Source organism: Bos indicus, chromosome 23, assembly GCF_029378745.1.
Source record: "Bos indicus isolate NIAB-ARS_2022 breed Sahiwal x Tharparkar chromosome 23, NIAB-ARS_B.indTharparkar_mat_pri_1.0, whole genome shotgun sequence".
NCBI lineage: Eukaryota > Metazoa > Chordata > Mammalia > Artiodactyla > Bovidae > Bos > Bos indicus.
The window spans coordinates 18,543,364-18,565,064 of NC_091782.1; the positions used below are offsets into that span (position 1 = coordinate 18,543,364).

Sequence of the window (21,701 nt, forward strand, 5' to 3'; positions counted from 1 at the left end):
ACCTGACAATGCAGGAAACATGGATTTGATCCCTGGTCTGGGAAGATCCCCTGAAGAAGGAAATGGCAGCCCATTCCAGTGTTCTTGCCTGGAAAATCCCACGGACAGAGGAGCCTGGCGGGCTACAGTCCATGGGGTTGAAGAGTGTTAGACATGACTCAGCAACGGAACAACATCCTCTCCCAAACCCGAGTGAAGGGCAGCATATCAAACATTTCTTTGCTTGGCAAGGATCAAGAGCATTTTAGAAATCCTGAGTCTCTTCTGGATGCACCAAATTCTCTGCCCAGCTGGTCTCCTTGCTTAATTCGAGTTGGGGAAACACAATTCCAGAGGAGCACTCTGCTGACCACCTCTCCTCAGTTAACAGGAGGACAGGAGCAGAACCTGAGTCTGCATGTGCTCGGTGGGCAATGGGACCAGTTTAGTTCTTGGGTGAGCTGCTCTATCCAGTGCAGGGTGGGGGTGGGGGGCAGGGTGGGGCAGATGTGCAGCTGTCCTGGCAGGGTGAGCAGACGACACTTCTGGGAGCTCTTAGCTTGTGAGACTCACAAGAGGCCACCCACTCTAAGAGGTCTTTGTGCTACCCTTTCCTGACTGATCTCTTACCACGTGGAGGTAGGTGAAAAGAGGTCCAAGGATGGGAGACACCAGGGCTTCATAGTGCTCCGGGGGACAGAAGAGCACCAGAGGCTTCACAAAGACCCATGCCGAGGCAGGTTAAGGAGCCTTAGCATACGAGCGCATACCCTGTTGTTCTGAAGCACGGCTCCCCTGTGAGGCTGGAACTACAATAGCTCTCCTTCACCACTCTCCTTATATTGTCACTTCAGGAAAGAAAGACACTCCCCAAAACAAATAAAAACAGAGAATCCGAATGAGAATGCAGTATAAGAGTGTCTTCAAAGAGAGGCACCCGACAAAGTACAGAAAAGGGATAAGAGCTTCATCTTCCATCTTTCTAAGCAGTGGGAAGGTAAAGATATCTCTAAGGAGAAAGAGCTTTCAAGACCCCCTGACTGCTTTCAGGTTTTCCCTGCTGTTTACTTCAATCTTCTTGTCTTTTTAATGTGGTTACTGTATACTGAATAGAAATGACTCCATCTGTTTCACGCAGCTCAGCTCTGCCTCCTCTAGTGCCTGTGAACAGTTCCTGTCTTAACCTTCTAGCCCTTTGGGGGTTTTCCAGGGACTTTCGAAAGGATATGAAGCATGGGTCTGAGTCGGTAGTCAGGAATATTGTTCAAGTTGACGAAGGCGGAGCTGAGGAGCTGGGTGGCCAGGTGCTCCACAGTGTAGAAGTCCTGCTGCATGGAAGGGCCTGCCTTCCCGAGGATATGGAAACTGCAAGGGAAAATCATGGGCAAAATCAAATCCATGATCTGTCACCACCATCCCTGACTCCCCTGGGAATCTCTTGTCTACGAGAAGACTTCTCAGCTAGAAAAGCAATTGACTGTATTTCCTTCTTAAGAGAACTTCAGTTTAATCACCATCCTTTGAAGATGTGGACTTAATCTTCTATCAGAAGTGAAAATACCAGCCCCCACCACTTTTAAGGAAACTTGTTGACAGCAGAGCCAGTTACCCCCCACCCCTGATGCCACAACCAGGACCCCAGGCCACCAAACATGGCCGCCACCTTCTAGTGTCCCACGGAAAGTGGGCTATGAGTAGTGAGGTCTGAGAACATGCACCCCCATCTTCTACTCTGATCTCATCATCATATGCACTGGAAATAGACAAGGTGGGCATTAAAATATCAAGTCATGGCTAGGATTAAAGGCACATGTGACAATTAAAAAAAAAGAAAAAGGAGGAAATCAGCCTGTTCATTTTGATTTGACACTAGAATCATCAGTCAAATTTTGTCGTCATATTACCTGTACACTAGAACGCTGGATCAGATGTAAAACCCAAGGCCATTCCTACACATGGCATGTCTAGGAGAAGAACATGAAAAGGCAGCATGGGTTCCTTACCAGTTTTCATAGAGGGTGCAGAAGAAACGCTGCATTCTTTCCAAGACCGTTTTATAGACAGGAGAGTCATTCAGTTCCAGGAGAGGCTGAGGTAATCCTACAGACAAAGATGGGTCAGGAACCTGCTGCTCCACTGCCGAGGGCTCTCAGCCTACCAGCACCCTCCACAGGCAGAGGTGGTTTGGGGAGTGGGGGGCGGGGTGGGGTGCTATAAATGCAAAGCAGCTAACCAAGTCTTCTACCAGCAGGAGACGCTAACAGCTTCCCTGAAGGGACTGTTACATTGCCTTTGCAGGCAAAGGTGAAAGCCATTTAAATGTCCAGGTGTGAAGACTCCAACTTTCGCCTGGGTTTCTCCACATGGAACTTGTACCGAAGCACACAATGACAGCCTCAAATGATCTCTCCATAAAGCACCTGGAATGCACCCCTTCCCTTTTAAGTCACAGAATCTCTTTTTCAAGCAAAAATTTATGCAAAGGGTCAAGATGTATAGCAGATCAAAAAGAAGCCCATTTATCTCAAAGAGCTGCCGTGGAAGATCTGTACTTCTAATCAGAGGCAATTTTGTTTCCAGCCTTGCTTCTGCCTGGCAGCTGCCAGAGGGAATTGTTTACCCATTCTACTATGTTTTGGTCAGTCATACATTTCTACAGCACCAGTTCTTGGCTTACTTTGAATAACGGAAGTGGGATGGAAGAGGAATAGGCGGTGAAGCAAAACCTACTTTTTGTACTAATAGTAAGACATTTCTTGGATGTTCTATCTTCACCGGTGTCTGAAACAGGGAGCTTAAATAGTGGGGCCAAAGGAAATGGCCCAGGATCATTTAGGTCAAAACAGATGGGCCCTGGAAAGGGAAACCAACAGTCTTCTTGTCATTAAGTCACGGCTGAGGCATGCGCATTAGATTGCTTAATCATGGCCAGGCCCAGGCAGAGGTGACAGCCGGGGCAAGAAACACTGGGGGGCTGTGATGGAGAGCCAGCCCGAACTTTCAGAGATCAGCACACAGTTTAGACAACTCTGTTGTCTGCAGTTCCAACTTCTAACTGATCACCCTGCTCTGTGCTCCAGCCACACGAGTCGCCTCCTCTTCCCTGGATGTATTGAGCTCTCTGCCTAATGCCTGGGGATCGGGATCTGCCACTCTTGTCTGCTTAGAATGCTCAGCATCTCCTTTTGCCCCCAGTCTGGTTGGTTCCTGTGCATCCTAAGTCTCCACTCAGAAGCAATCTTGTGACTCCTCTCCACGACTGGGTTGGGTTTTCCAATAAACCCTCTCTCCCAGTCACTTTCCTACACAGCACGTATCATAATTATGATTGTAAAGTCATTTCCTAATGGGAAATACGAGTTAAAGCAACATTCTGATAAAGGCGAAACCTGACTTAGAAACGATTCCTTTAACATTTTAATAATAAATATAATATTTTACTGATTGAAGCTATTTAAGCTTAATTGTTTGATTACTTTTCCCCTTTCCCCTGCCCTCCATACAAAAGACAGGAAAGTAAGCTAATATCCTTCAGGTCAAAAAAACCATGGTTTATTTACAATCTAAACGCTCTAACATGTACCACCAGCTGGTAGCTAAAGCGGAGGAGGGGTTAATGTGGGTTGTGTATGCTTCTGGAGACCTCTGCATGTTAAGATAATGAAGTGAATGCGTTTGTTTCCAGAGAGCCTGGAGGAATTCCATATGTGCATTTCTGAACAAACTAGTGGTCCAGGTACTGCCAGGTGAGGAGAAAGGGACACAAGGCACACTGAAGCTGCATTAGGGATAAGCTGAACTTCAAGAAAAAAAAAGGTTCGATTTCTTACCTAAAATAGCAGATTTTTCCACTTCAAGCATATCCAGAGCCCTTGTGAAAGGTTCTGCCATTTTGGCTAGCATTTCTGGTGCGTATAACGTATTGTGAGTTCTGAAAAAAATAAGAATGCTGTGTGAACTTTCTTAGCCTGCTACAGAAGGAAAGAGTGGATTTTACCTTATAATTCAATGATGTTGCATTTCCACACAGACATCTTCCTGTCAGCACTATTCTTGGTAGAAGAATTTAAATGTTTCCCTGGAGAAGGGGTTAGACTTGAAGCTATTAAGTTTATCTGTATGGTATACAACACCTAACAGCAATCGACCACAAGAATCGAATTCTGAGAGAGCTGGACAACATCTCAGTCTAAAGCTGGAAAACAAAATTCGTTCAAATCTGAGACAGTGCCTGGGCGCTCTGTTTTCAGACTGCCAGTGACTAAGGATGAAATGTCAGAGGCATTGTGGTGCAGGACCACAGGCGGGAACAGACAGCAGGTAGTAATATACCCCCATCTTTAGGATTTTTTATCTCTCATCCAGCAGGGTGGACCCAACAATGTTCTGACAGCTGTTTAGCCTCCTAGAGGCGCATCGCAATTCCTAACGTGAGCATTTCTTCCTCACCAAAAATGACTCACCTGAATAGTTATACTTTGTTAGAGTACGGACCTGATCTGTCTTCCACAGCAATGGCACCCCTGAACACGATAGCCAGAGAGCAAAGCTACCTATTTTTCTTTCAAAGGTTAATTATAAAAATTTCAAATGTACAGAAAATTCTAGAATATAAAACGGACCAGGCAGATTAAATATTTAAGAGGAACACTGAGGGACTTCCCTGGTGGTCCAGTGGTTAGGAAGCCATTGTTCATTGCAGGGGACCCGGGTTCGGATGTGATGTGCTCCATCCCGTATGTGATGGAGCAACTAAGCCTGAGCATAACTAGAGTCTGTGTGCCACAACCGAGATTCTACACGCTGCGACTAGGACCTAACACACCCACATAGATAAACAAATAGGTAACTTTTAAAAAGATGGACACGATTATTTTAAACCACACTTATTCTTTGAAAACCTTCAATAATTTTTAAAAAACCTAACCACATGCATTCGTCACTACACCCCTTTAAACTGCTTTTTTGTGACTGGCTTATTCCACTTAGCATAAAGTCAAGGTTTACCCATATTGTAGCATGTTGCAAAAACTCCCTCCTTTTTAAGGCTCAATGATATTCCATTGTAAAGATCATATTTTGCTTACCTACTCATCCACTGATGGAACACTCTGGTTGCTTCCACGTTTTATGCAGCTATTGGGAGTAATGCTGCTATGAACATGGGTGTATAAATAGTTCTTTATGACCCATTTTTAATTCTTTTGACTATATACCTTGAGCTGGAATTGCTGCTTAATATGGTAATTCTGTTTCCAATTTTTAATTGTTTAATTACATTTTTTTGGTGGGGGGTGCTGCACTGCAGGATCTTAGTTCTCTGATCAGGGATTGAAACTGGCCCCCCTGCAGTGGAAGCAGAGTCCTAACCAGCGGACTACCAGGGACTCCCACTATTTTTAATTTTTGAGGAACTGCCAAGCTGTTTTCCACAGCAGCTGTACTATTTTACATTCCTACCAACAGTGTAAAAGAGTCCCAATTTCCCCACATCCTTCCTAACACTTATTTTCTGATTTTTGGATAGCTGCCATCCTAATGGGTGTGAGGTTTCTTTATTTTAGTTTTGATTTGCATTTCCCTAATGACTAAAGCCTTTGACTGTGTGGATCACAATAAACTGTGGAAAATTCTGAAAGAGATGGAAATACCAGACCACCTGATCTGCCTCTTGAGAAACCTACATGCAGGTCAGGAAGCAATAGTTAGAACTGGACATGGAACAATAGACTGGTTCCAAATAGGAAAAGGAGTACGTCAAAGCTGTATATTGTCACCCTGCTTATTTAACTTATATGCAGAGTACATCATGAGAAACACTGGGCTGAAAGAAGCACACGCTGGAATCAAGGCTGCCGGGAGAAATATCAATAGCCTCAGACATGCAGATGACACCACCCTTATGGCAGAAAGTGAAGAGCAACTAAAAAGCCTCTTGATAAAAGTGAAAATGGAGAGTGAAAAAGTTGGCTTAAAGCTCAACATTTAGAAAACGAAGATCATGGCATCCGGTCCCATCACTTCATGGGAAATAGACGGGGAAACAGTGGAAACTGTCAGATTTTATTTTTTTGGGCTCCAAAAATCACTGCAGATGGTGACTGCAGCCGTGAAATTAAAAGACGCTTACTCCTCGGAAGGAAAGTTATGACCAACCTAGATAGCATATTCAAAAGCAGAGACATTACTTTGCCAACAAAGGTCTGTCTAGTCAAGGCTATGGTTTTTCCTGTGGTCATGTATGGATGTGAGAGTTGGACTTGAAGAAGGCTGAGTGCCGAAGAATTGATGCTTTTGAACTGTGGTGTTGGAGAAGAGTCTTGAGAGTCCCTTGGACTGCAAGGAGATCCAACCAGTCCATTCTAAAGGAGATCAGTCCTGGGTGTTCTTTGGAAGGACTGAAGCTAAAGCTGAAACTCCAGTACTTTGGCCACCTCATGCCAAGAGTTGACTCATTGGAAAAGACTCTGATGCTGGGAGGGATTGGGGGCAGGAAGAGAAGGGGACGACGGAGGATGAGATGGCTGGATGGCATCACCGACTCGATGGATATGAGTTTGAGTGAACTCTGGGAGTTGGTGATGGACAGGGAGGCCTGGCGTGCTGCAATTCATGGGGTCGCAAAGAGTCGGACACAACTGAGCGACTGAACTGAACGGAATGACTAAAGATGTTCAGCATCTTTTCATGGCCATATTGGCCGTTTGTATATCTTCTTTAGAGACATGTCTAAATGGCAACCCACTCCAGTGTTCTTGCCTGGAGAATCCCAGGGACAGGGGAGCGTGGTGGGCTGCTGTCTATGGGGTCGCGCAGTCAGACACGACTGAAACGACTTAGCAGCAGCAGCAGCAGAGACATGTCTAGTCAAGCCTTTTGAGCATTTTCATGAGATTATCTGTTTCTATATGTCTACCCTTCTCAGTGGGCTTCTCAGGTGGCTCAATGGTAAAGAATAGGCCTGCCAAGCAGGAGATGCAGGTTAAATCTCTGTGTTGGGAAGATCCCCTGGAGGAGGAAATGGCAACCCACTCCAGTATTCTTGCCTGGAAAATCCCATGGACAGGGGAGCATGGCGGGCTACAGTCCATAGCATCGCAGAGTCAGTCGGATACAACTTAGTGACTAAAACACCATCACTATCCTTTCTCAGTTACAAACTATTTTGACTTCTCTAGCTCTGCAATAAGTTTTGAAATTGAGACATCTGAGTCTCCCAATTTGGTGCTTCTTTTTCAAAACTGTTTTGGCTTTTGGGGGCTCCTTGCAATTCCATATGAATCTGAGGATCAGCTTTCTGCAAAACAAAACACTGCTGGAAATTTGTTTGTTTGCCGTTCAGCCTGGGGGACCTTATTTCCCTGACCAGAGATCAAACCTGTGTCCCCTGCAGTAGAGGAGATGCAGTCCTGACCACTGGACTGCCAGGGAATTCCCACTTTTGGAATTTCAATAGGGACTGCATTCAACATTCAGATGGCTTTGGGTAATATTCCATCTTAATGAACTTGAGTCTTCCAATCCATGAATACAGGGTGCCTTTCCCTTTAGGTCGTCTTTAATTCCAGGAATGGTTTTTAGTTTACAGAATATGTCTTTCATATCCCTTGGTTAAATTTATTCCTAGATACTTTATTCTTCTGAATGCTATTACAAATGTAATTAAGTTCTTAATTTCCTTTGGGGATCATTCATTGCTGGTGTATAAAAACACAACTGATTTTTGTATGTTGATCTTGTATTCTATAACTTGGCTGAATTTATTTATTGGCAATAGTAGTTTTTGTTTTGTTTTGGGGTTTTTTGGTGTTTTTTTGGGATCTTCCATGAAATGGGAGGCTCATCATTTGTGCATAGAGATAGTTTTGCTTCTTTTCCCATCTGGACGCCGTTATTTCTCTTTCTTATCTAACTGCTTCTGGTACACAATGTTAAACAACAGCGGTGAGAGTGGACATCCTTCTCATGTTCCTGATGACAGAGAAAACCTTTACATCTTTCACCACTGAGTATTAACGTAAGCTATGGATTTTTCGTAAAAATCATTTTCATGTTGAGAAAGTTTCCTTCTAGTCCTAGTTTGCTGTTGCAAAACAACACTGTTGACAGGGTGTTGGATTTATCATGAGAGGGTGTCGGATTTTGTCAAATGCCTTTTCTATGTCAACTAAGATGATCAACTGGCTCGCCCCCTTTTTCTATTAATATGGTATACTATGCTGATATATTTTCTTAAGTTGAACGACTTCTCACTAAGGAGGTGGCACCATGGTACTGCACTTCTAACTCACATGCAGTGGAAGAAGGACTCAGTACATACTGCTCTGGTATCTCTGACTCCAGATCATGTGTTCATAAGCAGGGTGTCCAACAAGCCCTAGTAATAGTCAGATTCCTAAAATATCGCCTTTCCTGACACACATGCAAGTTAGAGCACTATGCTTCCACTATTAAGAGGAACTAATCATTGTTTGGCAAAGAAAAAGACAAGCAATAAAAATCTTAAGTTGTGCATGATCTGTACCTATCTGAAATATTCTTATTATCATCAGCTAAGGATGTAGCCATCATACCACAGGTATATATTATTCAGCCACAATAGAGGAGAAAATCTTGCTCTCTGGAACATGATGGACCTTGAGGGCATTATGTACATGAAATACACCAGACACTAAAAGACAAATAGAGTATGATATTACATATGGAATCAAAAAACCCAAACACATAGAAACAGAGCCAGTTTGATGGGTGCCAGATGGAGACGGGGGTGGGGAAAATGGGTGAAGGTGGTCGGAGGCACAAACTTCGGTTAAAAAGATGAGCATGCTCTGCAGAGGCGATATATACACACAGCGACCACAGCTAACAATGCTGTGTTATGTGTTTGAAAGAGAGATCTTACAAAAGAGATCACAGAGGGGGAAAAAACGTGGTGAGGTGATGAAGGTAACTAAATCTACTGTGGTAACATTTCAAAAGGTATACATATATCAAACAAACAAAAAAGTATAATCACTAGGCTAACCAGGGCTTCCCACATACAAAGATTTCAATAAAACATTGCAGATATATGGAAACAATGTAACAAACTTCAAGTTTATCAGAAAACTTGTTATTCTAACAGATAGCAAATGATAATGAACCTTTTGAGAACCAGAAAATTCTATCCCCCACATCTATCTTCCATCCAATCCACTAAGAACAACACTGTCCGGTGGAAATAAAATGTAAGCCACGTAAGCCATTTAAAATTTTCTAGCCAGCCAAACTTGAAAAGTGAAAAGAAATAGCTTAAATTAATTATATTGTTATTTAACCTGACACATAAAAAGATCATCATTTCAGTGTTAGCAATATAAAAATTAATGAGGTATTTAAATTTTTTGTACTAAATTTCTGAAATGTGGTGTGTATCTTCATACCTACAGTTTATCTCAATTCAGACAAGCCATATTTTAAGTGCTCAGCTGCCAGCTGTGTGGCTAATGGCTACCACACTGGACAGTGCAGCTCTAACACCTTTGATTATCAGTTGATAAGGAATTAAAACAGGATTTTCCAACAAGGAGTTAATACAGAAACTGGCAGAAATGTAAATTAGTACAACTTTTGAAAACTATTTGATTCACTCTATGAAAGCTGAAAATACGAACACCTTATAAACCAGGAACTCCATTCCTTTATGTAGGATTCTATTCTTACCCAACACAAAAAGATATTTGTAAGAACATTAATAGTCATAAATGTTCTTTGTAATAAAAAAAGGATTTATTACATTCTTTGTAATAAAAAAAAATGCTGGTAACTACCCAAAAGTCCACCAGCACTAAGTGGATCAATGAGTTAGAGCATACTCACACAATGGAACACCACACCAGCCATGGAAACGGACAAGCCGCAACTACACACGATAACACGGATGCCCCCACGAATGTTGACACTGAGCAAGAGAAGCCAAGACACAAAGACTGCGTGCTTCTGATTCCATTTATTAAAGCTCCCAAAACCAGATAAAGTGTTAGTTAGAAGTCAGAACAGCGGTCACCCTTGAGGGGCAGAGAAGGACTGAGAGGCACTGGGTAAGGCTGTTTATTGATGTAGGTGCTGATTACATGGAGGTGTCCACTTTGTCAAAATTCATCTGCCTGCACTCACAATTCGTGTCCTTTTCTTATGTGTATCTGTACCATTAACATTATACTTCAAGATCAAATTTATTACAAAAATAAGGCGAAACTTTTAACAGCTCCAGAGGCACACTTCTCAAGCAATCTCGCTACTTTGTAACTACAGTCAACATTTTTCAAATACCTTTTGATTGACTTCGGGATTTTCCAAAAGCACTGAACTCTCTGACAACTGTCTTGTTTCCTTGCCCGACCAGGGGTGCACCCTGTTTTCAAGTCTAGGTTCCTACCACAGGGACTCTGGCCACAGGCCTGAGAAGTCAGTGAGTCTCCTGCCGCCTGACTTCATCACCTTCTTATTTCTCTAAGCTATAGAAGATGCTTCTGGTCTTAGAAACATATATATGGTAACAAACCTTTCCTTGACTAAATATTCTACTACCCTCTCAACTTGCAAGCCATACTTCTTTGAAATCTCTTTTCTCCTTTTGAAATCAGAACAAAATATTATCTATTTCCACAGACATGTCCATAATGACAACTTGTTCAGACACTCCAGCCCTCCAATTTGGTCAACATTAACTTAAAACCTTGGATTCTGTTGCCAGCAGAGCATCCCTAAGACATGAGTAATTTGGTCTGCCCAATTGCGACTGTGGTCTTACACCACAGGGTAAGAGGCCAAAACGCAGCGGAACAGAGCTCTCACCTGAACTCAGAAACACTCTAACATGTAAAAAAGCAATCACATTTTGCTTTGGTCAGTAAGAACTGCTTCTCTCCAGAAGCTCTCTTGCGCTGAAGAGACTATTCTTGGATCATCAAACATATATCAAGTAATCAGTAAGTCTAGATTTTGTGTGTCTGGGGTGAAACCCTAATTCTACATTTTAACCAAGCTCTCAGGTGACTGCTGATGCTGCTGGTCTGAGGACTCAGCTTTGAGAAATAAAAACTGAGGACCCTGCCGTGGAAGAGGTGCCATGCCTGCCTTTGGCATGACTGGTCCAGTTGAGAGCATAGTCACTACTAATAAATCCAGATGAGCTCATGTGAACATCTAACCCAGAAAAGCACCACCACGGAAAGCAACTGCCCCGCTCCCAATGAACAATTCCCTTAGCGGCAACATTTTAGACTAAAGAAAACTTGGTAGGGAATGAAGTTCAAAGAAGTAAAAGAACTCAGGGGGCGCTCAAAATGAGAAAAGCCATTTTGAGATTAGAACCCATGGATGTGTTCACTTGGAACGCAGGACTTAGACAAGGGAGAGCCAATGTTATTTTTAAAAAAGAAAAGCCCTTCCAGAAAGAACCAAGACTTCATCTCTCATTTACCACCAAATGGTCTGAAGAAATATAAACAAATTAAGCTTTGGAGATTTGTCAGGTAAAGAGGCTTAAATACAACAGAGAAAAACCCTTAGTCTGACTCACCTTATAAGGGCAAGCAAATTGTCAAGAAGTTTCAGGATCTGTTCTGTGCAGGGGTTACGGAATATTGGGTTCCCAGTGGGTGTATAAGCCACCACAAATCCCCCAGCTTTGGCCTCTTCTAGGTCAGTGGGCCAGCAAGTTCGTTTCATAACACCCAGGATGCTATAAACACAAAAGCTCATCTACAGAAAAACAGAAGATGAGAAGTAAACATAAAAGGGGAAGAAAAGACCACAGTGCTATTAGATCTTTGCAAGATTATGGGGAAAGTGATACAAAAGTTGGAGAGAAGGAAAGATACTCCCCACCCCCCACCATTCTTGTTTCTTTCTTTAAGGTCAAGTCCAAAAGGGACCCATTCAATGCCGTCTTCAAGACCAGTGGTAGGTTCCAGAAGCATCCCTTTCACGAGGATGTCCTAGAGGCTGTGGTGACTCTCCTGAGGACCCAAAGGTGGCCTGGACATGCTTCAGATGAGATTGGGCACATTCGGGGTGGAATGGCGGTAGGCTGGACATGCTTCAAAACTGTGTTTACCCTAACAACATTTCATACTGGTTTTGAGTGGGTCTTGCACCCTCGAGTTTAGGCCTTCATAGGTTTGCCTTAATCCTCACTCATAGTACTTTCTAGCAACTGACAACTTGCCAGGTTAACTAATAAGACTTTTTGCCATAATGGAGCCAGGCACAATGCTCATTTGAAAAGCAAAGAACTGGAAAATCTCAGGTTTGCAAGTCAGGCCACCATTTAGGACTTTACGCTGTGTTGTGTTTTTGTGCCCAGTCATGTCCAATTCTTTGCAACCCCACAGACTATAGCCTGCCAGGCTTCTCTGTCCACAGAACTTTTCGGGCAAGAATACTGGAATGGGTTTCCATTTCCTTTTCCAGGGGATCTTCCCGACCCAAAGACCGAACTTGTGTCTCCTGCATTGGCAGGCGGATTCTGTAGCACTGTATCACCTGGGAAGCCCAGGAGTTTACATGCCAGAGAGCAAAGGCACGGAGAACCCACCCTGCTGACCAAGTTCTGACCTGCTTCCTCATTACACCTTTAGTCCTCTGAGCTACTTAGATATCCTTAAAATCAAAATAACGGCTTCATAAAAAGACCACCAGCTCTGTTGTGAGAACTAACTCAAGAATTCAAGACCAAAGAAAAGAAAGGAGACATTCAGGAAAGCGGAGGCTCCCAGATTTTTCAGTCGTATACAAAAAATCTCCACAAACCTGGATGAATGACAATACCCTACTTCTATCCAAGGCTAACACACCTTCCCACTCCCAGGAGAAGCTTACTTACTCGTGCTCGGTTTAAGCCACAGGGATCCTCCAGGCCCGGGTCACAGTTTTTCCGATCGGCGCCCACGTAGGCAATAAAAGCATCGACATCTGAGAGCACTCTACAGGTCGGCAGGGGAAAGACAAGTCACACCGTGATTCTAACCAAGGACAGTTACTTCCTCAAGAGATAATAAGCTGTATTACTTGAACCCCAAAGAGCAGTTGTTACAGTGAGAGGAGTCTAATCATATTCATTGTCAGCTGTCATGTGAGGATTTATTAAACTTCTCTTCCGCCTTCTAAATGTGACCAGTGACACTTGAGGAATCACAGAGGATGCAAACTTGAAGATGCTGTGTGGGCACAGAGGGCATCCGTGCAGCTCCTACTTGCAAGGCCCCCACCAGCTGTTCCCACTCCTTTACATGTGCTGGGGCTGCAGCCTGACACCACAGCAGACCTCCCTCTGGGGCCTCCTGCCCCCCCCGCCCCATCCATCTTTATTCATTTCCTCTCTGTTCCACTACCTCTGCAGAGCAAGGTGGTATTTTCAGCACTTCACTCCAAGACTGCCTTTAGATACCCTCACGCATCACCGGGAGCAATGAGAATAAACAAGCCATGACGCACATCGCAGCGTACTGCTGTTTGACACCTCCATATCCTATGCCCAACCCCAGGCTCAGCTCTTGGTAAGAGCGCGGGTGCTCAAATGCAGTGAAGGTCACGAGCAAAGGCTCTCCTCTACCTGTGCATGTTTTCAGAAAGCCAGATGCTGGCTACAGGTGCCATCAGCTCCTCAAGAAACACCTTCTGACGCTCGTAGCTCTTGAACTGGTTGCTGATGAGAACCAGGGCTTCCATGAGGGCACACTTCTCCATCTGTGTCAGGAGCAGCTCGTTGGAGAGGAGCTGCTTCACGTGGTTGTACAGCATGTCGAAACTGGGCTGTATATCACAGAGAGAAAAAGCCAGAGGCAGTGAAGGTCTGATTCTCAGTGAGTGTGGGTCACTCAAGGAAGGTAAAATGAGGACGAAGACATCCCCAGAATAGTCAGGCCAGTGAGACTGTCATTTGATAACTTAATTACAACACTCTTCTTTTGCCTGAACAGGCAAGGCAACGTAGGCTTCAGTATTTGGGGAACTGTGCTTTCCTCGTCTATAACCAGGAAAACCATCTCTCTCTCTTTTTTTTTTTCCATATTAACTTTTATAGTATCTTTATGGACAAAGAAAAGGAAAGTATATCCATTTGAAGGCAGAGTTCCAAAGAATAGCAAGAAGAGATAAGAAAGACTTCCTCAGCGAGTAATGCAAAGAAGTAGAGGAAAACAATAAAATGGGAAACACTAGAGATCTCTTCAAGAAAAGCAGACATACCTAGGGAACACTTCATGTAAAGACGGGCTTGATAAAGGACAGAAATGGTATGGACCTAACAGAAGCAGAAGATATCAAGAAGAGGTGGCAAGAATACACAGAAGAACTGTACAAAAAAGATCTTCACGACCCAGATAATCACAATGGTGTGATCACTCATCTAGAGCCAGACATCCTGGAATGCGAAGTCAAGTGGGCCTTAGGAAGCATCGCTACGAATGAAGCTAGTGGAGGTGATGGAATTCCAGTTGAGCTATTTCAAATCCTGAAAAGATGATGCTGTGAAAGTGCTGCACTCAATACGTCAGCAAAATTGGAAAACTCAGGAGTGGCCACAGGACTGGAAAGGCCAGTTTTCATACCAATCCCAAAGAAAGGCAATGCCAAAGAATGCTCAAACTACTGCACAATTGCACTCATCTCACACGCTAGTAAAGTAATGCTCAAAATTCTCCAAGCCAGGCTTCAGCAATACATGAACCGTGAACTTCCAGATGTTCAAGCTGGTTTTAGAAAAGGCAGAGGAACCAGAGACCAAATTGCCAACATCCACTGGATCACTGAAAACGCAAGAGAGTTCCAGAAAAACATCTATTTCTGCTTTATTGACTATGCCAAAGCCTATGACTGTGTGGATCACAATAAACTGTGTAAAATTCTGAAAGAGATGGGAATACCAGACTACCTGACCTACCTCTTGAGAAACCTGTATGCAGGTCAGGAAGCAACAGTTAGAACTGGACATGGAACAACAGACTGGTTCCAAATAGGAAAAGGAGTACGTCAAGGCTGTATATTGTCACCCCGCTTATTTAACTTATACGCAGACTACATCATGAGAAACGCTGGGCTGGAAGAAGCACAAGCTGGAATCAAGATTGCCGAGACAAATATCAATAACCTCAGATATGTAGATGACACCACCCTTATGGCAGAAAGTGAAGAGGAACTAAACAGCCTCTTGATGAAAGTCAAAGTGGAGAGTGAAAAAGTTGGCTTAAAGCTCAACATTCAGAAAACTAAGATCATGGCATCCAGTCCCATCACTTCATGGCAAATAGATGGGGAAACAGTGAGAGACTTTATATTTTTGGGTTCCAAAATCACTGCAGATGGTGATTGCAGCCATGAAATTAAAAGACGCTTACTCCTTGGAAGGAAAGTTATGACCAACCTAGATAGCATATTCAAAAGCAGAGACATTACTTTGTCAACAAAGGTCTGTCTAGTCAAGGCTATGGTTTTTCCAGTGGTCATGTATGGATGTGAGAGTTGGACTATAAAGAAAGCTGAGCACCAAAGAAATCGATGCTTTTGAACTGTGGTGTTGGAGAAGACTCTTGAGGGTCCCTTGGACTGCAAGGAGATCCAACCAGTCCATCCTAAAGGAGATCAGTCCCAGGTGTTCATCAGAAGGACTGATATTGAAGCTGAAACTCCAATACTTTGGCCACCTGATGTGAAGAGCTGACTCACTGGAAAGACCCTGATGCTGGGAAAGACTGAGGGCAGGAGGAGAAGGGGACGACAGAGGATGAGATGGCTGGATGGCATCACTGACTCAATGGACATGAGTTTGAGTGAACTCCGGGAGTTGGTGATGGACAGGGAGACCTGGCATGCTGCGGTTCATGGGGTTGCAAGGAGTAGGACACGACTGAGCGACTGAACTATGGACAAAGATCAGTTTGTTTTATATAGCATCTGCCTACAATGCGGGAGACCCGGGTTCGATACCTGGGTTGGGAAGATCCACTGGAGAAGGAAATGGCAACCCACTCCAGTATTCTTGCCTGGAAAATCCCATGGACAGAGGAGCCTGGCAGGCTACAGTCCACTGTCCATGGGATCGCAAAGAGTCGGACACGACTGAGCGACTTCCCTTCACTTCACTTCTTCATATAACTACATAAAGCAAATAAAAAGGTGGGGGGAGAGGGAAAGAAAAGTGACAGACAGACATAACTACTGTGTATTCAGAGAAGAAATTTTTGGTTAATTGTTATCTGAAGCAGTGCTAAACTTCTTAGAGAAACCCTCCAAAAAAGGTTAGGGTTTGCACCTGGCTTCTCTCAAGACTTGCATACTACTTGGCATGGTGGTTAAGAACATCACATAGTATGGTAAAGAGGTGTACAATGACAGGGACACTCCCACACAGAAGAGAACCATTCGTTTTGAGACAATACGTTTGCATATTTAACTCCACTGAGAAGGAGGAGGGGCCTACCAGGTGGTGCAGTGGGAAAGAATCTGCCTACCATGCAGTAGACACAGGTCAATCCCTGGGTCGGGAAGATGCCCTGGAGAAGGAGATGGCAACCCACTCCAGTATTCCTGCTTGGGAAACCCCACGGACAGAGGAGCCTGGTGGGCTACAGTCCATGCAGTCACAAAGCGCTGGATACAACTCAGTGACTAAACATCACCACCACCGCCACAAGCATGAGAGGAAGAAGACACTAAGTCCAGAAAACATATACTAATACTTTTTCTTAGCAAAGCTAAAGTTCCTAGTTTTCCCCTTATGTGAGGTATAATTAGGGGCGGATTTACAGGGAAATGTACGCAAACTGGGCATGTGTCAGTGGCTCCTTGACCACAGTCAGGGCTTACCAGCACGAGCTGGGGGTAGTCACGACACATCTTGATGATGGAGGAACACGCGTGTCTCCTTACATTCCTCACCGCCCGGGTCCTGGGAGCCTGGGAAGAGATACTCGATCAACTTCGAGCCACTTTAAATATAATTTACAGATGCTGCAGAGAATCGTGTAAGTATCTCCTTCAGAGGCAAACACAACTTTTGTAGCTACAGGAACATAATGAAATGACATTCATACTTAGCATGAATGAACCCACACGTTTACTGCCTGCCCTGGAGTGTCTCTAGTGCCCAATACCACATTATATGACTATCTGTCTCCTGCCTTTATTAACCCTTTTTGCTTATAGAAAAAAGCTAGATTAAGTGCTGGCTATTTACATTTTTGTTTTTAAGAAGTTATCATTTGTAGGTTGAATGAATGGTCTTACCTTACTTTCTTCAACAATTTCAAAAGTGACAGATGAAAACAGCTAAGGGAAAGAAAAAAGGTCATTCATCAGTACCAAATGCATAAAGTATTTAAAAATAATAGTTATAAAAATTTCAACAAAATCCCCAAAGTGCGAGTAATATGGTAGCAAAAGGGTTTTCAACTGGCTTTACAAAGTTTCAGGTGTTCCCTTCCTCAGATAACTGGAAGAGCTTGATAGTCGTAATTTTGCCATCAAATATTTTACAAATAAAAAGTTCACAGAACCCCTGAACAATCCAGGCCATCACCCAAACACTCGGCCAGGGTAACATCGCTCCACTTTTTATTAAAAGTTGAGTGGTCTACTCTCCCTGATTCCATTTCACAACTTCCCACTGAATCCAGTGTGGTGGAACTGCTGCCCTAGTCACTGTGATGGAGTACTCTAACAAAGGTCTGATCGAGGAACTCAATGGACATTTTCCAATTCTTAAGAGAATTTCCGCAGCAACAAATGAGTCTGTTTAGAAGTCTGAAGTTCTTCTGGACTTGGTAACACATTTTCTCTCTGGTCATCCCTTTCTTCTTCTTTGAGGGCTCCTCCCTCGATGGTGATCACCAGGATTCTCTGCTTAAGGCCATGTCCAACTCCACATACATCTCCTTTGCTAAGGTTTCATCTCCACTGTGGAGGAGGGCATGGCAACCCACTCCAATATTCTTGCTTGGAGAATCCCCATGGACAGAGGAGCCTGGTGGGCCGCAGTCCATGGGGTCGCGAAGAGTCAGACACGACTGAGTCACTAAGCACACAGACTGTCTATACTGTTGGCATTTCTATCACGGCTATGCCTTAATTTTATCTCGTTAATTCTCTGAGTCTAGACTTAATCTCAAATAGCCAATTTGGTGTGACACATCTCCACCTAGAAACTGTATGTATACTTCAAACCTAGTCTTGCAAAACAGAGCTCACCCCTTCTTTTCCTTACTCCTACCCTCCTCCTGGTCCAATACTCTCACTCAGGTGGGACTCCAACTCTCACTAATCACCTAAACTGGACCCCAGAAACTTTCCTCTTACACATCTCCTCCCAACCTGCCAGCACACGCTGACACCTCCTCCTTCAGGTACTCCTCCATTTCCCAGTGCACACGTCTATGCCACGGAGGTACCACACCTGTCTGTGTGCGTTTTCTCTCCAAACAGAGAGGTGCTTATGGACAAGGCTTTCCTTCTAGCACGGTTCCTGCTCCACCGTAAGTACAGAGTAAATATTAGCACGGTTCCTGCTCCACAGTAAGTACAGAGTAAATATTTGATAATTGAATAAACAACTGTTTTTTAGCTTATCTCATATATTTATACAAACAATTACAAAAATAATTAGCTTAGAAATGGCAAAATAAAGTTTACAAAGGAGGGGGAGTTTACCTTAGAGAAGACCTGGGGCAGGAACTCTGGTCTGTAGGTGACAAATGGAAACAGTGCTGAGACGTTAGTGAGGACACAGGACAGGATGAGGGGGTCCTTGGTGTCAAAGTTCAGAACCATCTGCAATAGCTCTACTCCATCAGTAACAGGAATTTCCTGGATACAGACATTAAAGGAGGTTGCAAGAACTGAAACTGCTTCTGTTAAATTTCCTTCACACTCTATAATTACGGCCGCCAAATATGGTTTTATATACTGCTTCTTAACCCTTAAAACAATCTAAGCATTACACCATGTTATTAAAATTTTCATAAATGATGCCGCCATTATTAGGGCTGCAGCATCACCTACTACTGGAAACCGAACAAACTCAGAAAGCCATCATTTCTAATTGAAGTGATGTAAAAGCAGATGAAGTCAATGATCCTAACATCTAATTTGTTAATATGCCATTTATGTGAAAAAGCAATAAATCTCACTTATCGTCAAGGGACTCAGATTCGACAACTAACCTAGAACACACTAGGTTAAGATGAAGTGAAGTCGCTCAGTCGTGTCCAACTCTTTGTGATCCCGTGGACTGTAGCCTACCAGGCTCCTCCGTCCATGGGATTCTCCAGGCGAGAATACTGGAGTGGGTTGCCATTTCCTTCTCCAGGGGATCTTCCAGACCCAGGGATTGAACCCAGGTCTCCCGCATTGCAGGTAGACGCTTTAATCTCTGAGCCACCAGGGAAGCAGGTGATTACCCCTCAAACAAGTGATCCAATTATTTTAATCTAATTAATGTAGTTAATGCAGTATATGCTGTTATCCAGATAATTCTATAATTCCCTTTAACACTATAAGAGATGGGTGATAGGTGACATCAAGTATAGAAAAGCAAGATCTACTTAATCAGATTACTTAGCAAACAGGGACGCAGATCAGCCATCATGAATTTCTGGCCGATCTGCCATAAACTGAAAAGGTAATTACCATAAATCCTAATGATAATTATCTCTCCAGATTTTCCGATTCAAGGCTTCTATCTATTCAAGGCCTCCCTGTAATTGTTATCCTGCTTGTGGTTTACTGTACTATCAGGCTTATCTTATTATGTAAAAATGAACACTAAACCCTGCAGGGCTTAAGAGTCAGAGAGACCTACCTGGTCCCAACTCTGCTATTTCTTAACTATTTGACCTTGAATACGTTATTCACCTTCTCTGAATCTCAGTTTCCTCTTCTGTGAGATGCACATTCACATATTTTCCTATCTCCCTACCAGCTTTAAAAAGATCAAAATTATTATGCAACCAGCGTGGGAAACAAGCACTTACTTCTTTGTCTAGCGTTCGAAACATCTGGTTGATCACACTTTCCAAAAAAAAGGTCATGGCTTCCCACTGCACAAATGATGGTGAGAATATGGAGCAGAGGCTGCTTTCTCCAGTTCCAGCTGTGGGAGAAGAGGATTTTAAAGACACATACACACATACACACACACAAGCACTATAGGATCACAGAAGACATCAAGCCAGTGGGGCCTCAGAAACCACTAGGTAAGTTCACAGTTGAAGGAACAGGATAATCTAACCCTGCTCAGCCAGGGAAAAGAAAACGATGAAAAGCAGAAAGGGGTCCTTATCCTGCTTCCACCTCTAAAAATAAGCTATCTGGATTTACCTCTGTGAGCCTTGTCTGCAAAACCAGTTTGACTACTGAATGAGAATATACACATAATCATCAAAACCAGTGCCTGGCCAATTAGACAATTGAGAAATATTAATTTTCCCTTCCTTCCCCTTTATAATCTGTCCATGGGAATCTAAATAAAGATATCTAAACCATAAGGAATCCCTCCAACAAGGAACTGATAATTAAGATACAAAACTCTGCTTCACATCCAGCAGTCTCATGACAACTACAAGGGCTGTGTGCAGATAATGGTGCCCCCTCCAAATTCACAAGTATCATCGAAGCACATCACTCAAACAGCACGGCACAGGCCAAAGGAATCCCAAATTACTTTTCCTGCTGCTGCACAGTGCTCACATTTTCTAGCTTCATCTTGCTACACAACCTGTTCAGGCCTCCGTGAATACTGAAGCTACTAATAGATACCAGGGACCTTCAGAATAAATTGCGAATACACAAAACTGAATGTCCCATGAACGTCAAGTACCTAGTGTACTTGCTAACTGATCATAGCATGGAGCTTTTCCAAAGCAGTGACTTAAACCCTTCCCTTAAAACCCTCTCGCCCGCCGCATGCATTCGTAAGATGACAGACAGCAGATACAGAAAAGTTACCTGCCCTACGCTTTTGGGTAGGGGGGGCTTATTTTGATTTTACATAAAGTGACATTTCCCAAAGACTTGGAGGGGAGTTGAGCAATATGGGAAACCCCTGCACTGCTCCTGCTGAACATAACAAGCCATTCTTTTCCAGTTTAAGAGAAATGCTATGCAAAAACTTTGTTGAATAGCTTTAAAAAGTTAGGTTGAGACATGTTGTTAAGACGGTGCCTGAGGTGAAGTAGTAAAATGAACAATAAACAACTGGTTGACTCTGTTAGAAAGGAAAAATGAAGGCAAAACTGACAGGGTCATGGTTTTACCCTAATTAAAACAGAATTACAATCTGCATTACATCTGTCTTCTCTGTGTTTTCCAATGAAAAGGCTCACTCTCTAGGATGGGAATGGGCAGTGAGCAAAGCTATTTCTGAACACTACTATCATAATGTATTGATATAGATGGGGCTCAGAGGTTTATTTCTACGCAGTTTTGATAAAATACTTCACTAATGTTTGGGGGGAGAAAACAAAAAAAGTCTTACAGTTCATGGAGCCAGGGTCAATAGAAGTTGAGAGCTGATACTTCAGCCACTCCCCAGCCATCTGGAAGCTAGTCTTGGGATCCAAACGACATGCTAACCTTATTACCTCTCCTTGTTGGGCCCGAGAGGCTGCCAAGAGAAAGACATGAAGCAAGGATCAGAGTGTCATAGATACTTAGGTAACGTTTATTCATTCATGCACCCCAAGAGA

The 21,701-nt window shown here is 43.4% G+C and overlaps 1 protein-coding gene across 2 annotated transcripts in view; it reads right to left on the reverse strand.

The window, feature by feature from the left end:
* The window catches only part of XPO5 (exportin 5), a 43,876-nt gene that overhangs the window by 5,121 nt on the left and 17,054 nt on the right, over positions 1 to 21,701 (reverse strand). For both annotated transcript variants that reach the window (XM_070778032.1, XM_070778031.1), the window contains exons 13-24: positions 21,491 to 21,619; positions 19,989 to 20,107; positions 18,667 to 18,822; positions 17,248 to 17,289; positions 16,828 to 16,917; positions 13,577 to 13,776; positions 12,848 to 12,947; positions 11,543 to 11,724; positions 3,810 to 3,910; positions 1,983 to 2,079; positions 1,208 to 1,344; positions 610 to 707 (exon numbers count right to left, since the gene is read on the reverse strand). In XM_070778032.1, coding sequence (XP_070634133.1) covers positions 610 to 707; positions 1,208 to 1,344; positions 1,983 to 2,079; positions 3,810 to 3,910; positions 11,543 to 11,724; positions 12,848 to 12,947; positions 13,577 to 13,776; positions 16,828 to 16,917; positions 17,248 to 17,289; positions 18,667 to 18,822; positions 19,989 to 20,107; positions 21,491 to 21,619 — 1,451 coding nt within the window. The remainder of the gene's footprint in view (positions 1 to 609; positions 708 to 1,207; positions 1,345 to 1,982; positions 2,080 to 3,809; positions 3,911 to 11,542; positions 11,725 to 12,847; positions 12,948 to 13,576; positions 13,777 to 16,827; positions 16,918 to 17,247; positions 17,290 to 18,666; positions 18,823 to 19,988; positions 20,108 to 21,490; positions 21,620 to 21,701) is intronic.